The 18,236-nt window shown below is 58.2% G+C and overlaps 1 protein-coding gene across 1 annotated transcript in view; it reads left to right on the top strand.

The window, feature by feature from the left end:
• Positions 1-18,236, top strand: part of CLSTN1 (calsyntenin 1) — a 65,923-nt gene continuing 47,687 nt past the window's right edge. Inside the window, exons 1-2 of the mRNA XM_051858098.3 lie at positions 1-84; positions 2,277-2,922. Of these exons, the coding sequence (XP_051714058.2) occupies positions 1-84; positions 2,277-2,922 (730 nt within the window). The remainder of the gene's footprint in view (positions 85-2,276; positions 2,923-18,236) is intronic.

The following is an 18,236-nucleotide window of genomic DNA, read 5'->3' on the forward strand; positions in this document are numbered from 1 at the left end:
ATGGCCAGGGCCATCGTCCGGCGAAGCAGAAATGAAATTGATCAGCGTCCTTTGCTTCCACCGCGCTCCGGCCGAGCTCGGCAGGTGCGCGGGCTCTCAGGTGGGCGAAGCCTCAGCCGTGCAGGTGGCACGGAGCTCCCCAGCCGTCTGGCCGCCCCACCTGTCTCCGGGCCTTTTTCATCTCTTTGTTTCTTTGAGGCACAGCAAGGGTGAGAAGATAGAGGGATCGGGACTTCAGGCACTGGAGAGCTTTTGTTTGTGTTTTTAACAGAGCTCAGTTCATTACATTTTCCCTCTCGGCATCAGCCTCCTGATTCCAAGTGCGGCTCTGAGACTCTGCCTTTCTGGTTTAATGTTTTGTAAATCGCAAAGGTGCCTGGGGAAGCTTCCGGATACGGTTCTTAGCCTCTGAGGTGTGAGCTGAGCAGTAACAATAAAAACCCCTTGCCCAACAGTTCCTTCAGTTCATCACTGAGCACTTACCAGTACCCAGTACAAACTCAGTCCCAGCTTAGCTGCACCCGCCCCAGGGAAGAGAGAGATGATCTCGTGCCGCTTGATTGGTTTTGTGTTATTTGGACATGTGGCATGCCAGGCTCTAGGGGGCACTTTAATTGCATCATCTCATTTAATCGCTCGACTCTAGGCAGTGGGTGTGGAGACCCAGGCCCCTCCCAGGGCCCCTGGTGACTGGCTCGGTCGGGTGAGCGGACCCAGTTTTGGAGATGTTGTATAACAGGGGTTTTTATTCCATTTCACAGGTGAAAACTCAGTTCTCTAACTCCGTCCAAGGTCATTTTTAGTAGTCGGAGCCAGAAGTCCAGTCCAGTCCCATCTGACTGTACCATCTGGGTCCTTCCTGTTAGAACACAGTAGGGAGGAGAAAAAGACACAAATGGATTAGGGAATTGGCCCCACGGGGCAGCAGATTACAAAGCTTGGATTGTCTGGTCAGACCTGTCAGGAGGACTTCCTGGGGGAGACAGCCTGGGTTTGAAGGCAGGGGTCCGGAGGATGTGCTAGGTGAGGCGGCCCTGGGCAGAAAGGATTCCGAGTGAAGACAGAGGCCGACCGAGCCCTGGGCCAGCTGGTGGGGAGCGGCAGAGCGCTGGGACCTCATGGGCTGGCAGCAGGGAGCTACTTCGTGAGCCAGGGAGGGACAGGCGGCCTGGGAGGCGGTGGTGACTCAAACCCGTGGCTGGAAGCAGTGGTGAGTGGGGCGTGGCCTTGGGAGGGTCCTTCCTCATCGAGGTGGGGGGAGGGCGGCACCATCGGGGTGGGCTCTGCAGGCCTCAGTGCCTGGGGTGACACAGCACAGGGGCATTTTCCATTAAAGGTTGCTCAGCTCCCTTAATGGGATCAAGTCCAGACCCCTCCAGGCATCACTGTGGGCTCCTCCCGCAGCCCCACCAGCAGCAGGACCCCCTTGGAGAACCTGGCCCTTGGTTCCACTGGGGGTTCCTTTTATTTATTGGAAGTTTAGAGAGAGACAGAGAAAGGTCCTCCCTCTGCCGGTTCACTCCTCAGATGGTAGCAACAGCCAGGGCTGGCCAGGGCTGATGCCAGGAGCCAGGAGCTTCAGGGCCCAAGCACCTGGCTCACCTTCCGCTGCTTAGAGCTGGATGGGAAATGGAGCTGCCAGGACTCGAACTGGCACCCATACAGGATGCCGGCTGCATAGGCAGCAGCTTTATCGGCTGGGTCACAGCACCGGCTCACCTTCGGCACAGGCTTGAATACAGCTGGTGGCTCCTCATGGGACCATCTGTCCCGAGGGGGGGGTCTCTTGAGGGTGGTCTCCCCGGTGGAGAGGCCCTTTCTCCTTTCTGACTTGGTTTCCCCATCTGCACAGTGGAGCCCACGATGCTGTCTTGGGGTCGCAGCGCCTGGCACACGGGGTGTGCACGGCTGTCCTGGTGTGGGTTTGCCTCCGGCTCCAGCTGAGACAAGGTGGGGGCCCCGACTCAAGGAAGAGGGGAGAACCGCAGAGACCCCTGTGGGATTCGCAGGACCCTCGTCCACTCGGACGGGCCTCTGCATCTCTGGGGGACTTGGGCATCCCACTAAGGTCGCGCAGACCAAGCCGGCTCCGAGAGGCCACAGTCGAAGTCTCCAGGACGGACTCCCGAGGACAGGCGCCTCCCCACACCCCGCGCGGCGAGCAGAGGCTGGGGCCGGCAGGTGCAGCTTCTGCTCCGACCCCAAGCTCGCTCCCGCAGCCCCGACTCGGCCCAAGAGGACATCGGGGCTCTGGGGGCGACGCGACTCGCCCAAAGGATCAGGTGCTGGGGGCGCGACGGCCCCCCGGGGGTCGCCTCCCGCCGGCGTCTGCGCTCCGTGGGGTGGGGGCTGGGAAGGTCAAGTCCTTGACGTTGGCGGTGGCGCGCGCGTGGGGGGACGAGGAGCCGGCGCCCGGGGGCCGTGGCCGGAGCCGGGGGTGCGGTCCCGGGCGCCTCCCCGCCGCCGGGAGCCAACCCCCGCGCGCGCGCATCCCCGCGGACGCGCGCTCCGCCCCCGCCCGCGCGCGAGCCCGGCGTCGCTCCCCTCCCCGCCCCTCCCGTCGCCACCCCGCCCCCGGCCGGGTACCCTCGCCGGACCCGAGAGAGAGCGGCGCCGCCATCTTAGCCGCCGCCGCAGCCTCCAGCGAGGCGCTGCTGCGAGCGGAGGAGGCGCCCGCGGCCGAGCGCGCGGCCCCAGCGTCACGGCGGCGGCGGCGGCTCCTGCCTGGACCCCGGTGCTCGCCGAGCTGCCAGAGCCCCGCGCAGCGTCCCCGTGCGCCTCCCTGCCGCTCCCGGGTCGGGCCGGCCGCGGCGCCGGGAGCCCGAGCGATGCTGCGCCGCCGCCCTGCGCCCGCGCTGGCCCCGGCCGCCCGGCTGCTGCTGGCCGGGCTGCTGTGCGGCGGCGGCGTCTGGGCCTCGCGAGGTAAGGAGCTGCGGGCGAGCGGGCGCGCGTCCCCCCGGCGCCGGGCCTCGGTCCCGGGCGGGGCTGCTGGGCCTTGGCCGCCCCCGGTGCAGCCCCGCCTGGGGGCCGCGGGGGTCCAGGCCGCCTCGCTGCACGCCCGGGGGCGGGGGTGGCGCGTGGGCGGCTGCGGGTGCGGGGGTGCACGCCCGGCTTGCGGGGGCTTACATAAGAGCCCACTCCCCCGCGTCCTCCCGGGACCCGCCGCGGACGCCCGCTCCGGGGGTCTCGGACACGCCGGCGAGCTCCTGGCGCTGGGAGACGGACGCTCCTTGCTCGCCTCGCACCTTCGCACCCCCAGGTGAGAGCCGGGCGAGGGCTGCGGCCGCGCTCGCGCCGGGAGAGCCGACGTCCCCGGCCGCTGCGGGTTTCCCGGCGGCGGCGCGGGGGGCCCCTCGGATGCCTGCGCCTCGAGGGTCCGGGGTCGTCTCACGCTTAGGCGGCAGTTAGCCTGTCTCGGCGGATGGGTGGCTCTGTGTGTTCCTGAACCTGGATGTCCGTAGCCCTTGGGCAGCGGCCCGCGCGCCCGGGGACGGAGCGGTCTCGCCCGGAGCAGCTTACGCATTGCGGATGTTCGCTTCCCCGCGGGTCCCGACGGCCTACCCGCAGCGAGCCTGACTCCGCTCGGGGGCTTCCCGTCAGAAAGCAGGGATGGGGAGCAGGACTGGTGGGCGTGAGAGTGACCGGGGCGTTTTCCCGAGCAGCGAGACCTTGAAGCCCCCTGCTCTGCTCCTGGCGATGGGGGGGGGGGGGCGTGTGGTTCCCACCTGTGCGGCGGGCGGGGCGCGTGCGAGCCTGGCCCCACGCCCGCTCCCGCACCCGCAGGGAGGTGCGCGCTGCGTGCTGTGGTGGCTGCGATGCGGGTCTTGGTGGCCGAGGGTCCCGGCCGCGCTCCACTGGGTCTCAGAAAGTTACCGAGAACTTGGCAGTTCTTGGCGGACACGGGGTGGAGGTCCCCTAATAGACCCGGGGGAGGGGGGAGGTCAGAGTTCTGCTTCTCTCGGGGGAAGCCCACGCGTCTGGAAGCCGGGGGCGTGGATTGGACACTCGTGTGCTCGGTGATCACGTTGCGGGCGAGAAGCCGGCGCTCGGGTTCCCGCCTCGCCCAGCGGCTCGCGGTGCAGCGGCCTGGGCTGCCGGGCGCCCCTGGTGACGGCCAGCTGACGTCCGTGCGCGGCTGCCCGCCGCCTCCGGGCTGTCCTCGGTGCAGTTATGGCTCCTCGCATTTCCCAATAAAAAACCTTCAGCACCGGTTCGTCGGTTTCCTTTTTTTTTTTTTTTTTTTCTGCCGACCTCCAAATCAGAAAATGACTCAGTATTGCATGAAATGGTAACAAAACAAGTTCGTTGTGAAATACTGCAGGTGCATTTTTATTTGTATATACGCAGTTTGTGGGGACGCCGTTTCAGGACTCGTTTTAAAAGAGATGGTCATTCAGCCCGTGCCCGAGCGTGTTTTCATCGCGGTCCGCACGAGGGAACTGTTGGCTGTTCCTGCTCCAGTAGCGGCCGCAGGATGCACACCCGTGTGAGCCGCTGGGTTAGCGAAAGTTTGCCTTTGGCTGCTGGCTGTTTCCTGAGTTCACCTTATTAGCTGCAGTTCGCAAGCAAACAAAAAAGAACCCAGAAAACAGAAATATGAGGCAGGCGGCGTGGCTCGCCCCAGGCCCGTGTCTGCAGGCGGCTCTGCCCTCTGCAGGGACCCGGGTTGGCAAATGCCCGGAAGTGGGGAGCTGACGTGGAGGAGGTAGGAGGCTTGTAGGAGCACCCCTTAGAAATAAATGCTGTCAGGTGATGCATTCCCAAACCCTGTTAGTAATACGCACAGTCGTTCACAGTGCTCACTGTCAGTACTGTCGTTAATACTCACTGTCATTGATAACACTGTCGTTAATACTCACTGTCGTTCGTGATACTGTCGTTAATGATACTCAGCATCGCTCACAGTACTCACTGTCAATACTGTCGTTAATACTCACTGTCATTGATAATACTCACTGTCGTTAATACTCACTGTCGTTAATGATACTGTCGTTGGTCCCTTTGCACACAGACTTCTCGGGAGCCTTGTCCTCACTGCGCTGTGTGAGATTTCATTTCTGTCCCAGTCGCTCGGAACGCGCCGTGCGTGGGTCACTTCCTCTGCTCTCCACGGCTGCCGTCCTGACTCGCCCTCCGTGCGCTGGCTCACTCGTGGTGGTGTCGCGGCAGCACGTCTGCCCCAGGAGCAAACGCGCTCTGTTGGCGAGGGCGCCGGTCAGCGCGTGCAGTTGGGCACGCAGCGTTTGTTACGTGATTGAAAGAAGGGTGACGGCCGTACTTCAGCACGGGTGTGTGTGTGTGTTTTAAGCAAATCCATTTTTATTGATCTACTTCTCCGTAGTTTAAATCCTCGTGGGGCTCGGCATCAGTGGCCTTCGCAGCGAGGTTGCTTCAGAATTCGGCGCGAACCGTGCTGCTGCCCCTGAGCAGGCGCCGCCTCTGCCCGATTCCTCTGGGTGTCCTTAGGTTTGCCGCCAGGAGCCCCTGTGTTCTTTGCGTCGTGCACACCAGCGCATCTGTCGCCCCAAACCAGAACATAAACAGCTGTGAGTTCGAAACAGCGCGGCGTGTTCCCGTTGGTCCAGAGTCTCCCAGACACAGCTGCCCTCCAGAAGTCCTGTCCCCGGCCCCTCCCAGGGAGGAGCCAGCGTGGCTTCAGGTGCTCGCTCACCTGCCAGGTGAATGCCGCTGGGCCCGCAGGGGCTCCTTCCAGGACCTGTGCTGCTGACGGCAGCGGGGGGACGCCGTGTGAGCGCCGCGCCGAGGCCGGGAGAAAAGGACCCTGGAATGCTGTTGGGGAAGTGCTTTCCTTCATGTGTTGCCTTGTTTTCCAGAAGCTGCCTTTAGGAACAGCGTCCTCTGTGGGCTGCAGTGCGACCCTCGGACAAGTGTCCTGGGAGCTAAGGGTGAATGACGCTGATGTCACAGAGAAGATCTGGAGTTGCCAGAGAAATAAGAAAGGGTTACTGATTCTGAGTGCATTCCAGGTGAAGCGCTCTTTAAGCTGAAATCTCCCAGTTCGTCCTTTGCCTACATGAATTCTTTTTTTCCTAAGATTTTATTTTATTTGAAAGAGTTACAGAGAGAGGTAGAGCCAGAAGCGAGGGATCTTCCATCCGCTGGTTCACTCCCCAGGTGGCCATAAAGACCGGAGCTGAGCCGATTTGAAGGAGCTTCTTCCAGGTCTCCCACACAGGTGCAGGGGCCCAAGCACTTGGGCCATCCTCCGCTGCTTTCCCAGGTGCATTAGCAGGGAGCCGGATTGGAAGTGGAGCAGCCAGGACTCGAACCAGTGCCCATGTGGGATGCCGGTTCTGCAGGTCAGGGCTTTAACCTGCTCTGCCACAGCACCGGCCCCTTAAAATATTTGTATTTGAAAGGCGTGGTGGCAGAGTGGGAGAGGCAGGGAGAGTTCTTCCATCCACTGGTTCACTCCCCAAAAAGGGTCACGACAGCTGGGGCTGGGCCAGGCCAAAGCCAGGAGCCAGGAGCTCCATCCAGGTCTCCCACAGGGGTGGCAGGAACCCTTGCACTTGGGCCATTCCCCACTGCCTCCCAGGAGCACGGCAGGAGGCTAGCGTGGGAACGTGGTTTGGGAGTTGCAAGTGGTATCACTACCCCCCCAAGCCGCATATTTCTTTGGGAGAAAAAGCATAAAACCAAGCAGTTTCAAAGGAGTTCTTTTTTCCGAAGGTAGATTTAGGAGCTCACACACGTATGCTTTCTGGTACTGTTTGATTTTTAAGCCAAGAAGAGAAGTGCTATTTCAGTTTTGGTTACTGAAGACGATGACCTAAGTGAAATTTTTATGAAATACATTATTTTTACATTGAAACTAGAAAATGCCATGATTCCATAAAAGTAGCTTCACGACTCGATTAAACATATTAAACCAAGTCCGAGTATTTCCAGTGGAATCTAGGACAGGCATTTGGCCTAGGGTTTAAGGTTCCCCTGTCCTATTTTAGAGTGCCTGGGTTCGATTCCTGGCTCCGGCTCCCGACACCAGGTTTCTGCGAATGCACACGTTGTGGGGTCCCTGCCACTCACGGGAGAAACTGGATTGAGTTCCCAGCTCTCCTGGCTTTTGCCTCGCCGAGCTTCTGCTGTCCCAGGCATTTGGGGCATAAACCAGCAGGTGGGAGACTCGCTTTCTCTCTCTGCCTCTCACATGAAGATAAATGCAGTGAGGAACGCGGGTTAGTCCTGTCCACTGCTTCCTGCCACAGGAGAACGGAGGGTTTGGAGCAAAGTCTTCCCTGGTCCTGCTGGAAACCCCGGGGAGGCCATGGCTGCGGGCTCCGCTGCTGGCCGAGGTTTTAGGTCATTGCAGCGAGGTGTTGCTGGGTCTTGGTTTGGTACAACCAAACCAAGGAGGACTCTTGCGACTTCATAAATGAAGCTAAAAATGTCCATTTGCTGGAAAACTCAGATTGAGTAGGGCTTCAGGACCACGGGTCCAGGGTTGGTGGCAGTGACCAGTGCAGGGTCACGTTGCTGCATTGTTTAAAGAGCCCCGTGGACGTGGCCTGTGATGCCCGAGGAAGGGCCCTGACCAGGAGTTCCCGTGCCCTGGCCTGCCACCGCCTGGGAGGTAGAATTCTGCATTCGGTCATCCCCGAATTTAGGCATATTTTTGCTCATTTAGCTTTAGGATGCGATTATTTAGATCAAAAATCCTCACACGATCCGTTGCCAAGGCATTTTTATTTTTAAAGGTTCTCGGCAGAGATTCAGCTGAGTCTGGAACGTCTTAGAAACCTGCAGAACACATCTGAAAGTCCTTCCTTCCATGCAGGGCCCGTGGGAGGTGCGGAGGTGGGCCTTCGGGGGAGCTGCGGTTTTCTCCATCACCTTTTTGGTCACGCATGAATGTTAATCGCTCAGCCATCTGTTTCGAGCTGCCTGATTCTCCAATAATAAGAGTCTGCTGCTTTGCAGGTCGACCTTGATCTGAACTTTCGCTGGTTCTTTAGGGCGGAAGATCACCTTTCCTGACATCCATTCTTTTTTTTTTTTTTAGCAAAACAAAACCACAGCAGCCTTCGAGGCTGGTGTGATGGTGGTGCAGCAGGTTAGGCCGCTGTCTGTGGGCCTGCCGGTTTGAGTCCTTTCTTCTCCACTTCCAGTCCTGCGCACTGCTGATGTGCCTGGGAAAGCATGGATGGTGACCCGTGTGTTTGGGCGCCTGCACCCATGTGGGAAACCCAAACAACACCAGTCTCTGTCTCTGTCTCTCTTTTTTCTAAAGATTTATTTGAAAAAGCGACAGAGACAGAGGGAAAGATCTTCATCTGCTGGTTCACTCCCCAGACGAGCCAGGAACTGCATCTGGTCTCCCACATGGGTGCCAGGGGCCCAATTACTGGGACTGCCATCTGCCGCCTTCCCAGGAGCATTAGTGGAAGCTGAATCGGAAGCAGGGGACAACGGGGACTTGAGCCAGAGCTTTGATACGGATGCCGGTGTCACAGGCAGTGGCTTTACCTGCTGAGTCACGTCGCTGGCTCCCAGCTGGCCTTCACCCTCCCGCCGGGACCTGCAGCCCAGCCGGTGCCGTGGTCGTTCAGCCTGGGTTTGGACTTGGCAGTGCGGGCACCTGCCGGTCACCCAGCTGCTCTTCCCCGACCTCGCTCTTACCCTGCTTTGTGCCTGTGCTGCACCCAGCCTGGTGGCCGCTTCTGCTCCAACTCGGAGACAGGCCGGGAGCACTTCCTGCCCGTGCCCCGCAGACCCTCGACTGACTGCCGGTCCCCACCTGAGCCTGAGCTGTGGCCGCACCCTCGGGTGGGGACCTGGCCCAGTCTAACCCCACCCTGGCCCAGTCGCAGGCAGAGCCAACCTCTGAGTTCCAGGGGCAGCGTTGAAAGGGGCTGGAAGAAGCCCTGCGGTTCTTAAAGCTACGGCTAGTTTAGAAAGTTTATTAACGTTTTTTGTGCTGACGATGGACTACAGAGTGCGTTCGGTTAGAAAGCAGATTGTTCTGCCTGGTTCTCTGGTTCTGTTCCTTGACTGACTATTTATTTACCCAGTCTTCAGTCACTGCATGAAACCCTTAGGAGCACTTCTCCAGATCCAAGTGCGTTTTAAAACTCCGTGGAGACGAGTGTTGTGTGTGTTTAGTACCCACCGAAAGCCCAGAGGGTGTTTATTCTGAGTTCTTTCTCGTCCTTAGATAGTTTCTCTTATATTTCATCGTCCTCTATTCCCAAGGCCACCTGGAGAGGTTGATGTTTTGGGGTTGGAGGTCGTCTCCAGGGGCTGTGATGCCGTGAGATCGGGTTTGGCCCTTGTCCCGCTCTCTGGCAGGCTGCTCCTGAATTCCTTGGAATCTTCCGAGCCATACGTGTCTGGTGTGCCCGGGAGGTGACTGGGCAGCTTCAGGATGGGGCAGGGCGCCAGGGTGAGGACTCTGAGCCCCCTCCCCACTCTCTGGGGCAGGGGGAGGGACTGAAGGGTTAGTTGATCACCAGTGGTCAATGCTATCCTCTGTCTGAAGCCTCCATGAAACCCCAAAAGGATGCGGCTTGGGGAATGCCTGGTCAGCTGAGTGGGTGGCAGTCCCCGGGGTGGCCGCTGGCCAGGGCGCGGCAGCTCCCTGCCCCCTCCCTGCACCTCGCCCAGGGCGGCTCTTTGGGTGCCGTGTGATGAGCCAGAGCTGCTCAGGAGCGGGAGGGAGGTGGGGGTGGACTGATGGCTGGTGGGTCGGAGCACAGGTTAAACGACCAGGGGCAGGACTGGCATCTGGGGGTGGGGCAGGCTTGGGGACTGAGCCCCTCAACCTCTGGGGTCGGACACTGTCTCCTGGTCCGAAGCAGAGGACATGGAGCTGGCGCCCGTGGCAGGATTGATTGGCTGACGGGTCGTTGGTGGGGAGAAAGCCTGGGGCATAAAAGACTCCTGGTGTTGATTGTTGAGTGAAAGAATCAAAAAAAAAAAAAAAAACAAAACAAAACACTGATTTGTTCCTAATATTTTTTAGAGTCTCTCTAAAATTTTTATTTATTTGGGAGGTGGAGAGAATCAGAGAACTCCCGTCTGCTGGTTTACTCCTCAGATACCCACAAGGGCCGGGGTGGACCAAACCGAAGCCAGGAGCTGGGAACCCAGCCCAGTCTCCCATGTGAGCGGCAGGGACCCGGTACTGGAGCGGTCGCTGCTGTCTCCCGGAATGCACATTAGCAGGCAGCTGGAGTTGAGAGTGGAGCCCAGAACTCAGACCCTGGCACCTGACGGGACGTGTGCGTCCCAGCCGACAGCTGAGTGCTGTTAACTGCTGCCCCAGAGTAGCTTTTTTTTTTTTTTTTTTAAATAAGGATTTATTTATTTGGAAAGACAGAGTGCCAGAGAGGGTAGAGACAGAGAGAGCCCCTCCATCTGTTGGTTCACGCCCCAAATAGCCGCAGGGTTCAGAGCTGGTCCAGGCTGAAGCTGGGAGCCGGGAGCTCCATGTGGGTCTCCCGTGTGGGTGGCAGGGCCGTCATCTGCTGCCTTCCCAGGTGGATTAGCAGGACGCTGCCTCTGTGGGCTGCGGGCGTCTCCCTGCACCTGCCCCTGCCCCGGCAGCTCTGTGGGGGGTGGGTCATCCCACGTGACCTGCCGAAGGCAGTCGAGTTTAGTGTTGGCTTCTTGCAGCTGCAGTTGACGATGAACGCAGATAGGGTCAGCCACATAACTCGAGGAAAGTGTGGGCTCCTTAAACTGTTCCGGAGTTCAGGATGTTAACTGCTAAATCTAGCCTGGGCCCCTGTGAGTGTGGGGCCCCAGCGCGGTCCAGAAACGGGCTGTGATGCTCACGAGCCGGCACAACGCCGGAGCCTCTGCTCGCTGGGGACCTCTTGCTGGGGCAGCCGGACACGGCCCCACCCAGCTGCCCCTGCGGCTGGTGCTCCCTCCCAGCCTGTCATCGTCCAGTGGCCTCTCTGCCCCAGCTCTGAGCGAGGGGCTGAGCCTCCTGGGTTCACAGTGGGCAGTGAGGAACTGGGTTGTTAAGGACTGGGGGGATCAAGCAGATTATGTTTACCTTTAGAATACCTTGATGGGCCGGGGGTGTGGCCGAGCGGTTAAGACGCCCGGACCTCATGTAGGAGCACCTGAGTTCTCTCCCTGGCTCTGGTTCCCCGCTCTCAGCTTCCTGCCCGTGGAGACCTGGGAGGCAGCAGGTGATGGGTCAAGTAGCTGGAGTCTTGTCCCCCAGAGGGGAGACCTGGGTTGAGTTCCTGGCTCCCGACTTCAGCCCCACCCAGTCCTGGCTGTGTGGCCATTTGGGGGAGTGAACCAGCAGAGTTGGTCTCTGTCGCTCCCTCTCTCTCATCCTCTCCAAAAAAACAAAACCAAAAACCCTGACTACTGGATGCCAGCTTCCTGTTACTTATGGAATTAGTAGAAACATGACAGAAATAATGAAAATGCCTGGATAACCCCTTATCTTTTTTTCTCCATGCATTTCAGACGTTTGTCAGAGTGGTTAATAAGTAGCAAAACACACTGATTGGAATTAATTTTCTCCACAGGTCCTGTTCACTCTGGGCTGAAATTATGGGAACACTGGGGGGTCCAGCAGGTGGGCCACAGCCATTTTCAGTTTTTTTTTTTTTTAATTTGTTTGTTTATTTGAGAGGTAGAGTTATAGACAGAGAAGGGGAGAGACAGATCTCCCATTTGCTGGTTCACTCCCCAAGTGGGTGCAGTGGCCACAGCTGGGCCTATCCAAAGCCAGGAGCCAGGAGCTTCCTCCAGGTCTCCCACGCAGGTGCAGGGGCCCAAGCCCTTGGGCCATCTTCCACTGCTTTCCCAGCCCAAAACAGCTGGATCAGAAGAGGAGCAGCTGGGACACGAACCGGTGCCCATATGGGATGTCGGCACTGCAGATGGAACCTTAGCCCACCACGCCATAGCACTGCCGCCCCCCCCCCCCAATATATATTGATTTATTTGAAAAGTAGACTGGTAGGGAGAGAGACCTTCTGTCCATTGCTTCACTCCCTAAATGCTGCAACAGCTGGGGCTGGTCCAGGCTGAAGCCAGGAGCACTACCCGAGTCTCCCACGTGGGTGCAGGGTCCAAGAACTTGGCAGTCATCTGCTGCCGTCCCAGGTGCATCCGCAGGGAGCTGGATCGGAGTCAGAGCAGCAGGAACTGGGAGCAGCGCCCCGGTGTGGGTGCTGGCACTGCAGGCTGCGGCTTACACCGGCCGTGTTCCGCGTCTTGAGCTCTGCAGGTGCTAACCAGGCTGGTTCCTGGTGGCGAACTGGATCACCACGCCCTGAGGTAGCTGGTTGGTGGAGGTGTCCTTGGCCGCCTGCTTGGTGTGCGTGGGTGACATCCTCATTTGGATGGGGTTGAGAAAGCCCATGTCACGCTAATGAGACTGTCTTGCTTGGCCGAGCACAGCTAATATTCATCTTTAAACATCCAAAGCCTTCAATACAAAGTGAATATTGCCATGAATCCTTTCTGTGTGAAATCTGATATTCTTTTAAAAAGATGTACTTTTAAAGTTTATTTGAAAGGAAGAGTTACGGAGAAAGAGGGCGCAAGTGTGAGGTCTTCCATCCTCTGGCTCACTCCCCATGGCCACACAGCCAGAGCAGGGCTGATTTGAAGCCCGGAGCTTCTTCTGGGTCTCCCACGTGGGTGCAGGGGCCCAAGCTCTTGGGCCATCTTCTCTGCTTTCCTAAGCCTTTTGCAGAGAGCTGGATACGAAGTGGAGCAGTTGGGACTCGAACTGGCGCCCACGTGGGATGCAGGTCTCAGCTTTACCCGCTACCCACAGCACTGGCCCATAGCTTATTTTATTTTCTGCAGGTTCTTACGGGATGCAGTGCAGTAGTTCCTCACATAGACACGGTGAAGGCCCCGGCCACCCTTTTCCTCGTCTTTGTGCTTGGAGTCCCCGCTGCCTGTCTCGTCCTTTGCACAGGGCCTGCTGCACTGTTGTGAGCTGTGGCCGCCGGCTGGCTGTGCCTTGGTGCCCGCTGCCCGGCCTCCCTCCGTCCCCAGCCTCCACGGTGGCAGCGGCCAGTGCAGATGGACCCTGCTGGCTGCATCGAGGACCGCAGCACTCACGTTTTCCTGATGGAACGTGGTTTGAGAGTGGTCACTCGTGCCAGCGACCGTGACATGTGTTTGCTTATTCAACTGGTAACGTCTGTTAACACCATTTTCCCCCAGAAGTATTCTATATTTAAAAGGTCTTCAGTTTATTATTGTTATTTTTAGCCCTACTTTAAAAGAGGAAGGCAGTGGCAAAAGTGTCCGGACAGATTGTATCTTTGTTGCGTTCTGTTGTCTCATGGGGAGTGGATCTTGGGCTGTTGTCGGGGTCCTGGGAGTGGGGGGAGGGGGCAGAGGATGGGGCGGAGCCTGCGGTGTGTGGCTGAGGCATTCCCCCGTCCGTCTGGATCACGGAGCTCAGTGAGGACGGGGAAGGGCACGCTCTTCAGGAAGGCACAGTGTGGACAGAGCTGTCGGCTGCAGAGACCGCAGAGGTGGCTGCCCAGGGCCCGTACTGACCCAGGCAAGCCCTGGTTTTGGGGTCTGCCGGGGGAGCCTGTGCTGGCATCTTCTCAGGGAAGGCGCTGGAGGGCTTGGGGGTGGTGTGCGGGGGCCACACCCCCAGGTCTGAGCCCTGGCGGAGGAGGAGAGCGGGGCCCGAAGGCTGCTGTGTCCCCTCAGCCTAGGCCGTGGGAGCCCCTGCTCGCTGGCTTTCAGCCCTGGGGACAGAGGGCAGCTGGTGCCGGGGGAACCAGCCCCTAAATAGCAGTTTTAAATCCTGGATAAAAACATGAAGTGCATCTGACCACCACCCTCCACACAGGGCTCATCAGTGAGGCTCCCGGCAGGCACACACGCCCCCCCCCCCCCGCCCTGCCTCTCCCCACCTCCAGCGCCAGGGTGCTTCTTGGCCGTCTCCTTCCAGGGACCACGATGGGCACCCCCCACCCCCCGTCTTCCTGTCCCTGGCTCAGCCGCGTGGCTCCCGCTTTTCCACCTCCCTTCCACGTGGAGCGGGGGAGTGCTGCTGGAATCTTCCAGAGCCACCGGCCCTGCTCCACACCCTCCTGCCGGCTCTTCCCGCCTCACTGCGGAATCGCTGACCCGTGCTGGGCGGATGGGGTGCGCTGGGAGTGCCTCCTGCAGGTGCGGGGTTCTGGTGCTGGGCGGGTGGGGGTGCGCTGGGAGTGCCTCCTGCAGGTGCGGGGGTTCTGCAGGTTACTCGAACTGAAACAGCTTCCTGGAGGAAGACGCGCACTGAGCTCCGCCTTGAACCAACGGAGCCGCCTGGGGGCCTCCCGTCAGAGCAGCCTGGGTCCCCGCTGCAGGTGCCACACCTGGGGCAGGCAGAGGACCCGGGGGCGCGGCAGGAAGACTCAGGAGGGAAGGTCTCCAGCTCAGCAGAACCGGGCCTGCGCTGACCTCTGCTCCATCCTGCCTCAGTTTACCTGCCTGTGCTCTCCAGGCCCCTCTGCTGCAAGCCGAGACATTTGTCCCCGGCCTCCCCTGCTCTCCTGCTCCACCGAGGGCATTTTTGGGTGGGGAAGTAGTGGAGGATGATCCAAGTGCTAGTGCCCTGCACCCACGTGGGAGATCTGGAAGGACGTCCTGGTTCCTGGCTTTGGCCTGGCCCAGCCCTGGCCAGTGCGGCCATTTGGGGAGTGAACCAGCAGATAGATCTCTCTCCTCCCGCCCTTTCGAATAAATCAATCCCTGGATCCCTCCCCAGATGCCCACAGCAGCCAGGGCTGGACCAGGCCGAAGCCAGGATCTAGAAACTCCAGCCTGGTCTCCCACGTGGGTGGTGGAGACCCAGGTACTTAGGACACCACCCCCTGCCTTCCGACACACTAACAGGGAGCTGGACTGGAAGTGGAGCGGCCAGGACTCGAAGCAGGCCTAACCCGCGGTGCCACGCTGCCTGCTGCCGGAAACTCCTCCCTGGATGTGTGTGCCTGCACGGCAAGTCCTGGCGGCAGGGTCACTTCCTCCTTGGATGGTCAGCTGCGTTTCCCTAAGGGCGCCAAGTTGCTGCCTGGGGGAAGGGTCTGGTGATGGTCAGCGCTGGGCAGATGCTGTAAACAGGTTTCACTGCTGCAGGACTTACCAGAACTTTTATTGTACTGAGTAATTGCACACGGGTAAAGTCCGTGTTTACCCAACCAACCCGACCGCGGTCTCTACCTGGAGCACCTTATGGCTCCTGGTCCCACAGAACACACTCAGGAGGGGCTTCTCCAGGTCTCCCCTGCCCCCTCTTTAGCAAAGGAAAATACGCTTCCTGTATGAGAGAGTAGATGGAACTGGCTGGGCGGGGGCAGCTGGCACAGTGGTTGGCATGGCTGCATCTCATCGCAGAGGGCCTGGGTTCAAGTCCTGGCTCTGCCTCCGATGCTGTCTTCCTGCTAACGTGCACCGTGGCAGGCAGCAGGCAGCTGGGATGGTTGGGTCCCTGCCACTCAGCTGGGAGGCCTGGGTTACAGTCTGGCTTCGGCCTGGTCCAGCCCTGGCTATTGCAAGCATTTGGGGAGTGAACCAGTAGATGGAAGATCTCTCTCTGTGTCTGTCTGCCTTTCAAATAAATAGTATTTAAAGTAACCTAAAGTACTGCTTAAGACCATTAATATTAACATTTTGTATATATCTTTCTAGATTTTTTTCCTGTAAATATTTGTCTATAGTTTTTTTTTTTTTTTTTTTATAAAAGATGTATTTATTTATTTGAAAGACAGTTAAAGAAACAGAGAGATGGATCTTCCATCTGCTGGTTCCCTTGCCAAATGACCACAATGGCCGGAGCTGTGCCTATCCGAAGCCAGGAGCCAGAAGCTTCATCCAGGTCTCCCACATGAGTGGCAGGGGCCCAAGCACTTGGGCCATATCTGCTGCTTTTCCCAGGCCATTAGCAGGGAGCTGGATTGGAGGAGGAGCAGCCGGGACTAGAACCGGTGCCCATATGGGATGTCGGCGCTTCAGGTCAGGGCTTTAGCCCACTGCACCACAGCGCTGGCCCCAACGTTAAATTTTTTAAAATTTGTTTTTCTTTGAAAAGGAAGACCCATGTACAGATCGCCCATCTGCTGGTTTGCTCATCAAATGCCTGCAGCAGCTAGGCCTGGGCCAGGATAAAGTCAGGAGCCTGGAACTCCCGCTGCCTCCCAGGGTGTGCAGTTAGCAGGAAGCTGGACTGGAAGTGGAGCTGGGATGCAAACCCAGGCTCTCTGACGTGGGCTCCGGGTGCCTTACCCACTGGCCAGATGCTCATCCCGTGGAGTTACATTTTTTTTTTAGTGGAAATAACAATGTTTTCCAAAGCAAAAAGATAATTTAGTAGAAAAAGCAGCATTGTTTGCGTTTTTTTGCCAGCGTGCTATTGACTGGAGAGGTCAGCCGGATTCTGCATCCTTTTGTCCTCTGTTGTCTGGTTGAAGTGGGTGAAGAATTGTTCTGCCTCACGCGGCTGATGAAGAGGGCATTGTGGCGTTGTGGCTGGCAGGCTGCTGGGGGCCGGGGAGTCCTCGGCCCACATCTGCTAACTGCTGTGCTCCTGTGGGGCGGTGGCGATGGCAGTGGAAGTAACAAGGCAGGACGTGCAGAAGACTTGCTTAAAAAGGAAATCGGGGTTAATTCACCTGCTGCTTACAGTCACTGCCCCTGCCTCATTGTGGGAGGGGGTCCAGGCTCCCAGGCTTGGAACTGCCAGGTGCCCACTGCCCAGTGAAGCCAAGATGTCGTGAACTCCAGGGTTTGTACCTGGTTTCCTTTTTAATTTTATTCTAAGCACTTTTTTAAAAAAATTATTTTATTTGAAAGGCAGTTAGAGAAGGTGAGAGTGAGAGCTGGAGAGAGAGAGCTGGAGAGAGAGAGATGGAGAGAGAGAGAGAGAGTTCTTCCATTCGCTGGTTCACTTACTAAGTGACTGCAGTGGCTGCGGTTGGGCCAGGCTGCAGCCAGGAGCTCCGCCCACGTCTCCCCTGTGGGTGGCAAGGGCTCAGGTACTCAGACCACCTTCTGCTGCTTTCCAAGGTGCGTTAGCAGGGAGGTGGATCAGAAGTGGAGCAGGGGCCAGTGCTGTGGTGCAGTGAGTTAAGCTACTGCCTGCAGTGGGGCATCCCATATGAGCACAGGTTCAAATCCCGGCTGCTCCACTTCCAATTCGGCTCCTTGCTGATGCACCTGGGAGAGCAGTGGAGGATAGCGCCAGGTGTTTGGGCCCCTGCACCCTTGTGGGAACTTGGAGGAAGCTCCTGGCTCCAGGCTTCAGCTCTGCCTAGCTCAGGCCATTTGCAACCATCTGGGGAGTGAACCAGCAGATGGAAGATCTCTCTCTCTGTCTCTGTAACTCTTCCAAATAAATAAATCGTGGGGGGAGAAAAGTGTAACAGCTGACCGGCCCCAGAATCTGCTTTTACCTGGAGTGGTGGTGCACGGGCCTGTGCTTGCCGTCGTCCTGGTGGGGAACTGAGAGCTGCCCAGAGTCCCGAGTGTCCTGGGTCCCAGCGGTCATCCTTTTTTTTTTTTTTTTAATCTTAGGAATTTCATTTTTTAAAAAGGTTTATTCATTTGTTTATTTGAGAGGGCAGGAGCTCCATCCAGGTCTCCCACGTGGGTGCAGGGCCCCAAGCACCTGGCCATCTTCTGTGCTTTCCCAGGCCATAGCAGAGAGCTGGGTTGGGAGCAGAGCAGCAGGGACTTGAACCGACACTCAGATAAGGGACGCCAGCGTTGCAGGCGGCTGTGCCACGATGCTGGCGCTTTAAGTCCTTTTGTAAATCTAGCCTTAAAAACGCACAGACACACAAAACCTGCCAAGCCATTGCCAGAATTGAGTTTTAGGGCTGGAATTCTGGACCTGGAAGGGGCAGACTGAGCTGCCAGCAGCCACAGCTGTGGTGCAGGCTTCCTAGCCCAGCCCTGGTCCCCTGCAGGCTGTGACTCTGCTGTCTGTCCATCCGTCTGTCCAGTGTGGGCGGCGGTGTGCCGTGTGACCTCACTTCCCTGATGAGTCAGATTCGTTGATGTTCAGCTTGATCTTTACCTCGTTAGGATGAGTGGTGACCTGTAGGCTCCTTACACACTCCACTGGAACCCGGAAGTCTCCCGCGTGACATTTTAAACTGTGCAGTTTAGTGGCGTTTATTACGTCCATGTGATGTGCAGCCCCCGCCTCTGTCTGATTCTAGAATGTTTCCATCATCCCAAGGAAAAAAACCTCATACTCATTTTTTTAAAACAACATG

Source organism: Oryctolagus cuniculus, chromosome 7, assembly GCF_051225735.1.
Source record: "Oryctolagus cuniculus isolate XC-2025 breed Fujian yellow rabbit chromosome 7, ASM5122573v1, whole genome shotgun sequence".
Lineage (NCBI taxonomy): Eukaryota > Metazoa > Chordata > Mammalia > Lagomorpha > Leporidae > Oryctolagus > Oryctolagus cuniculus.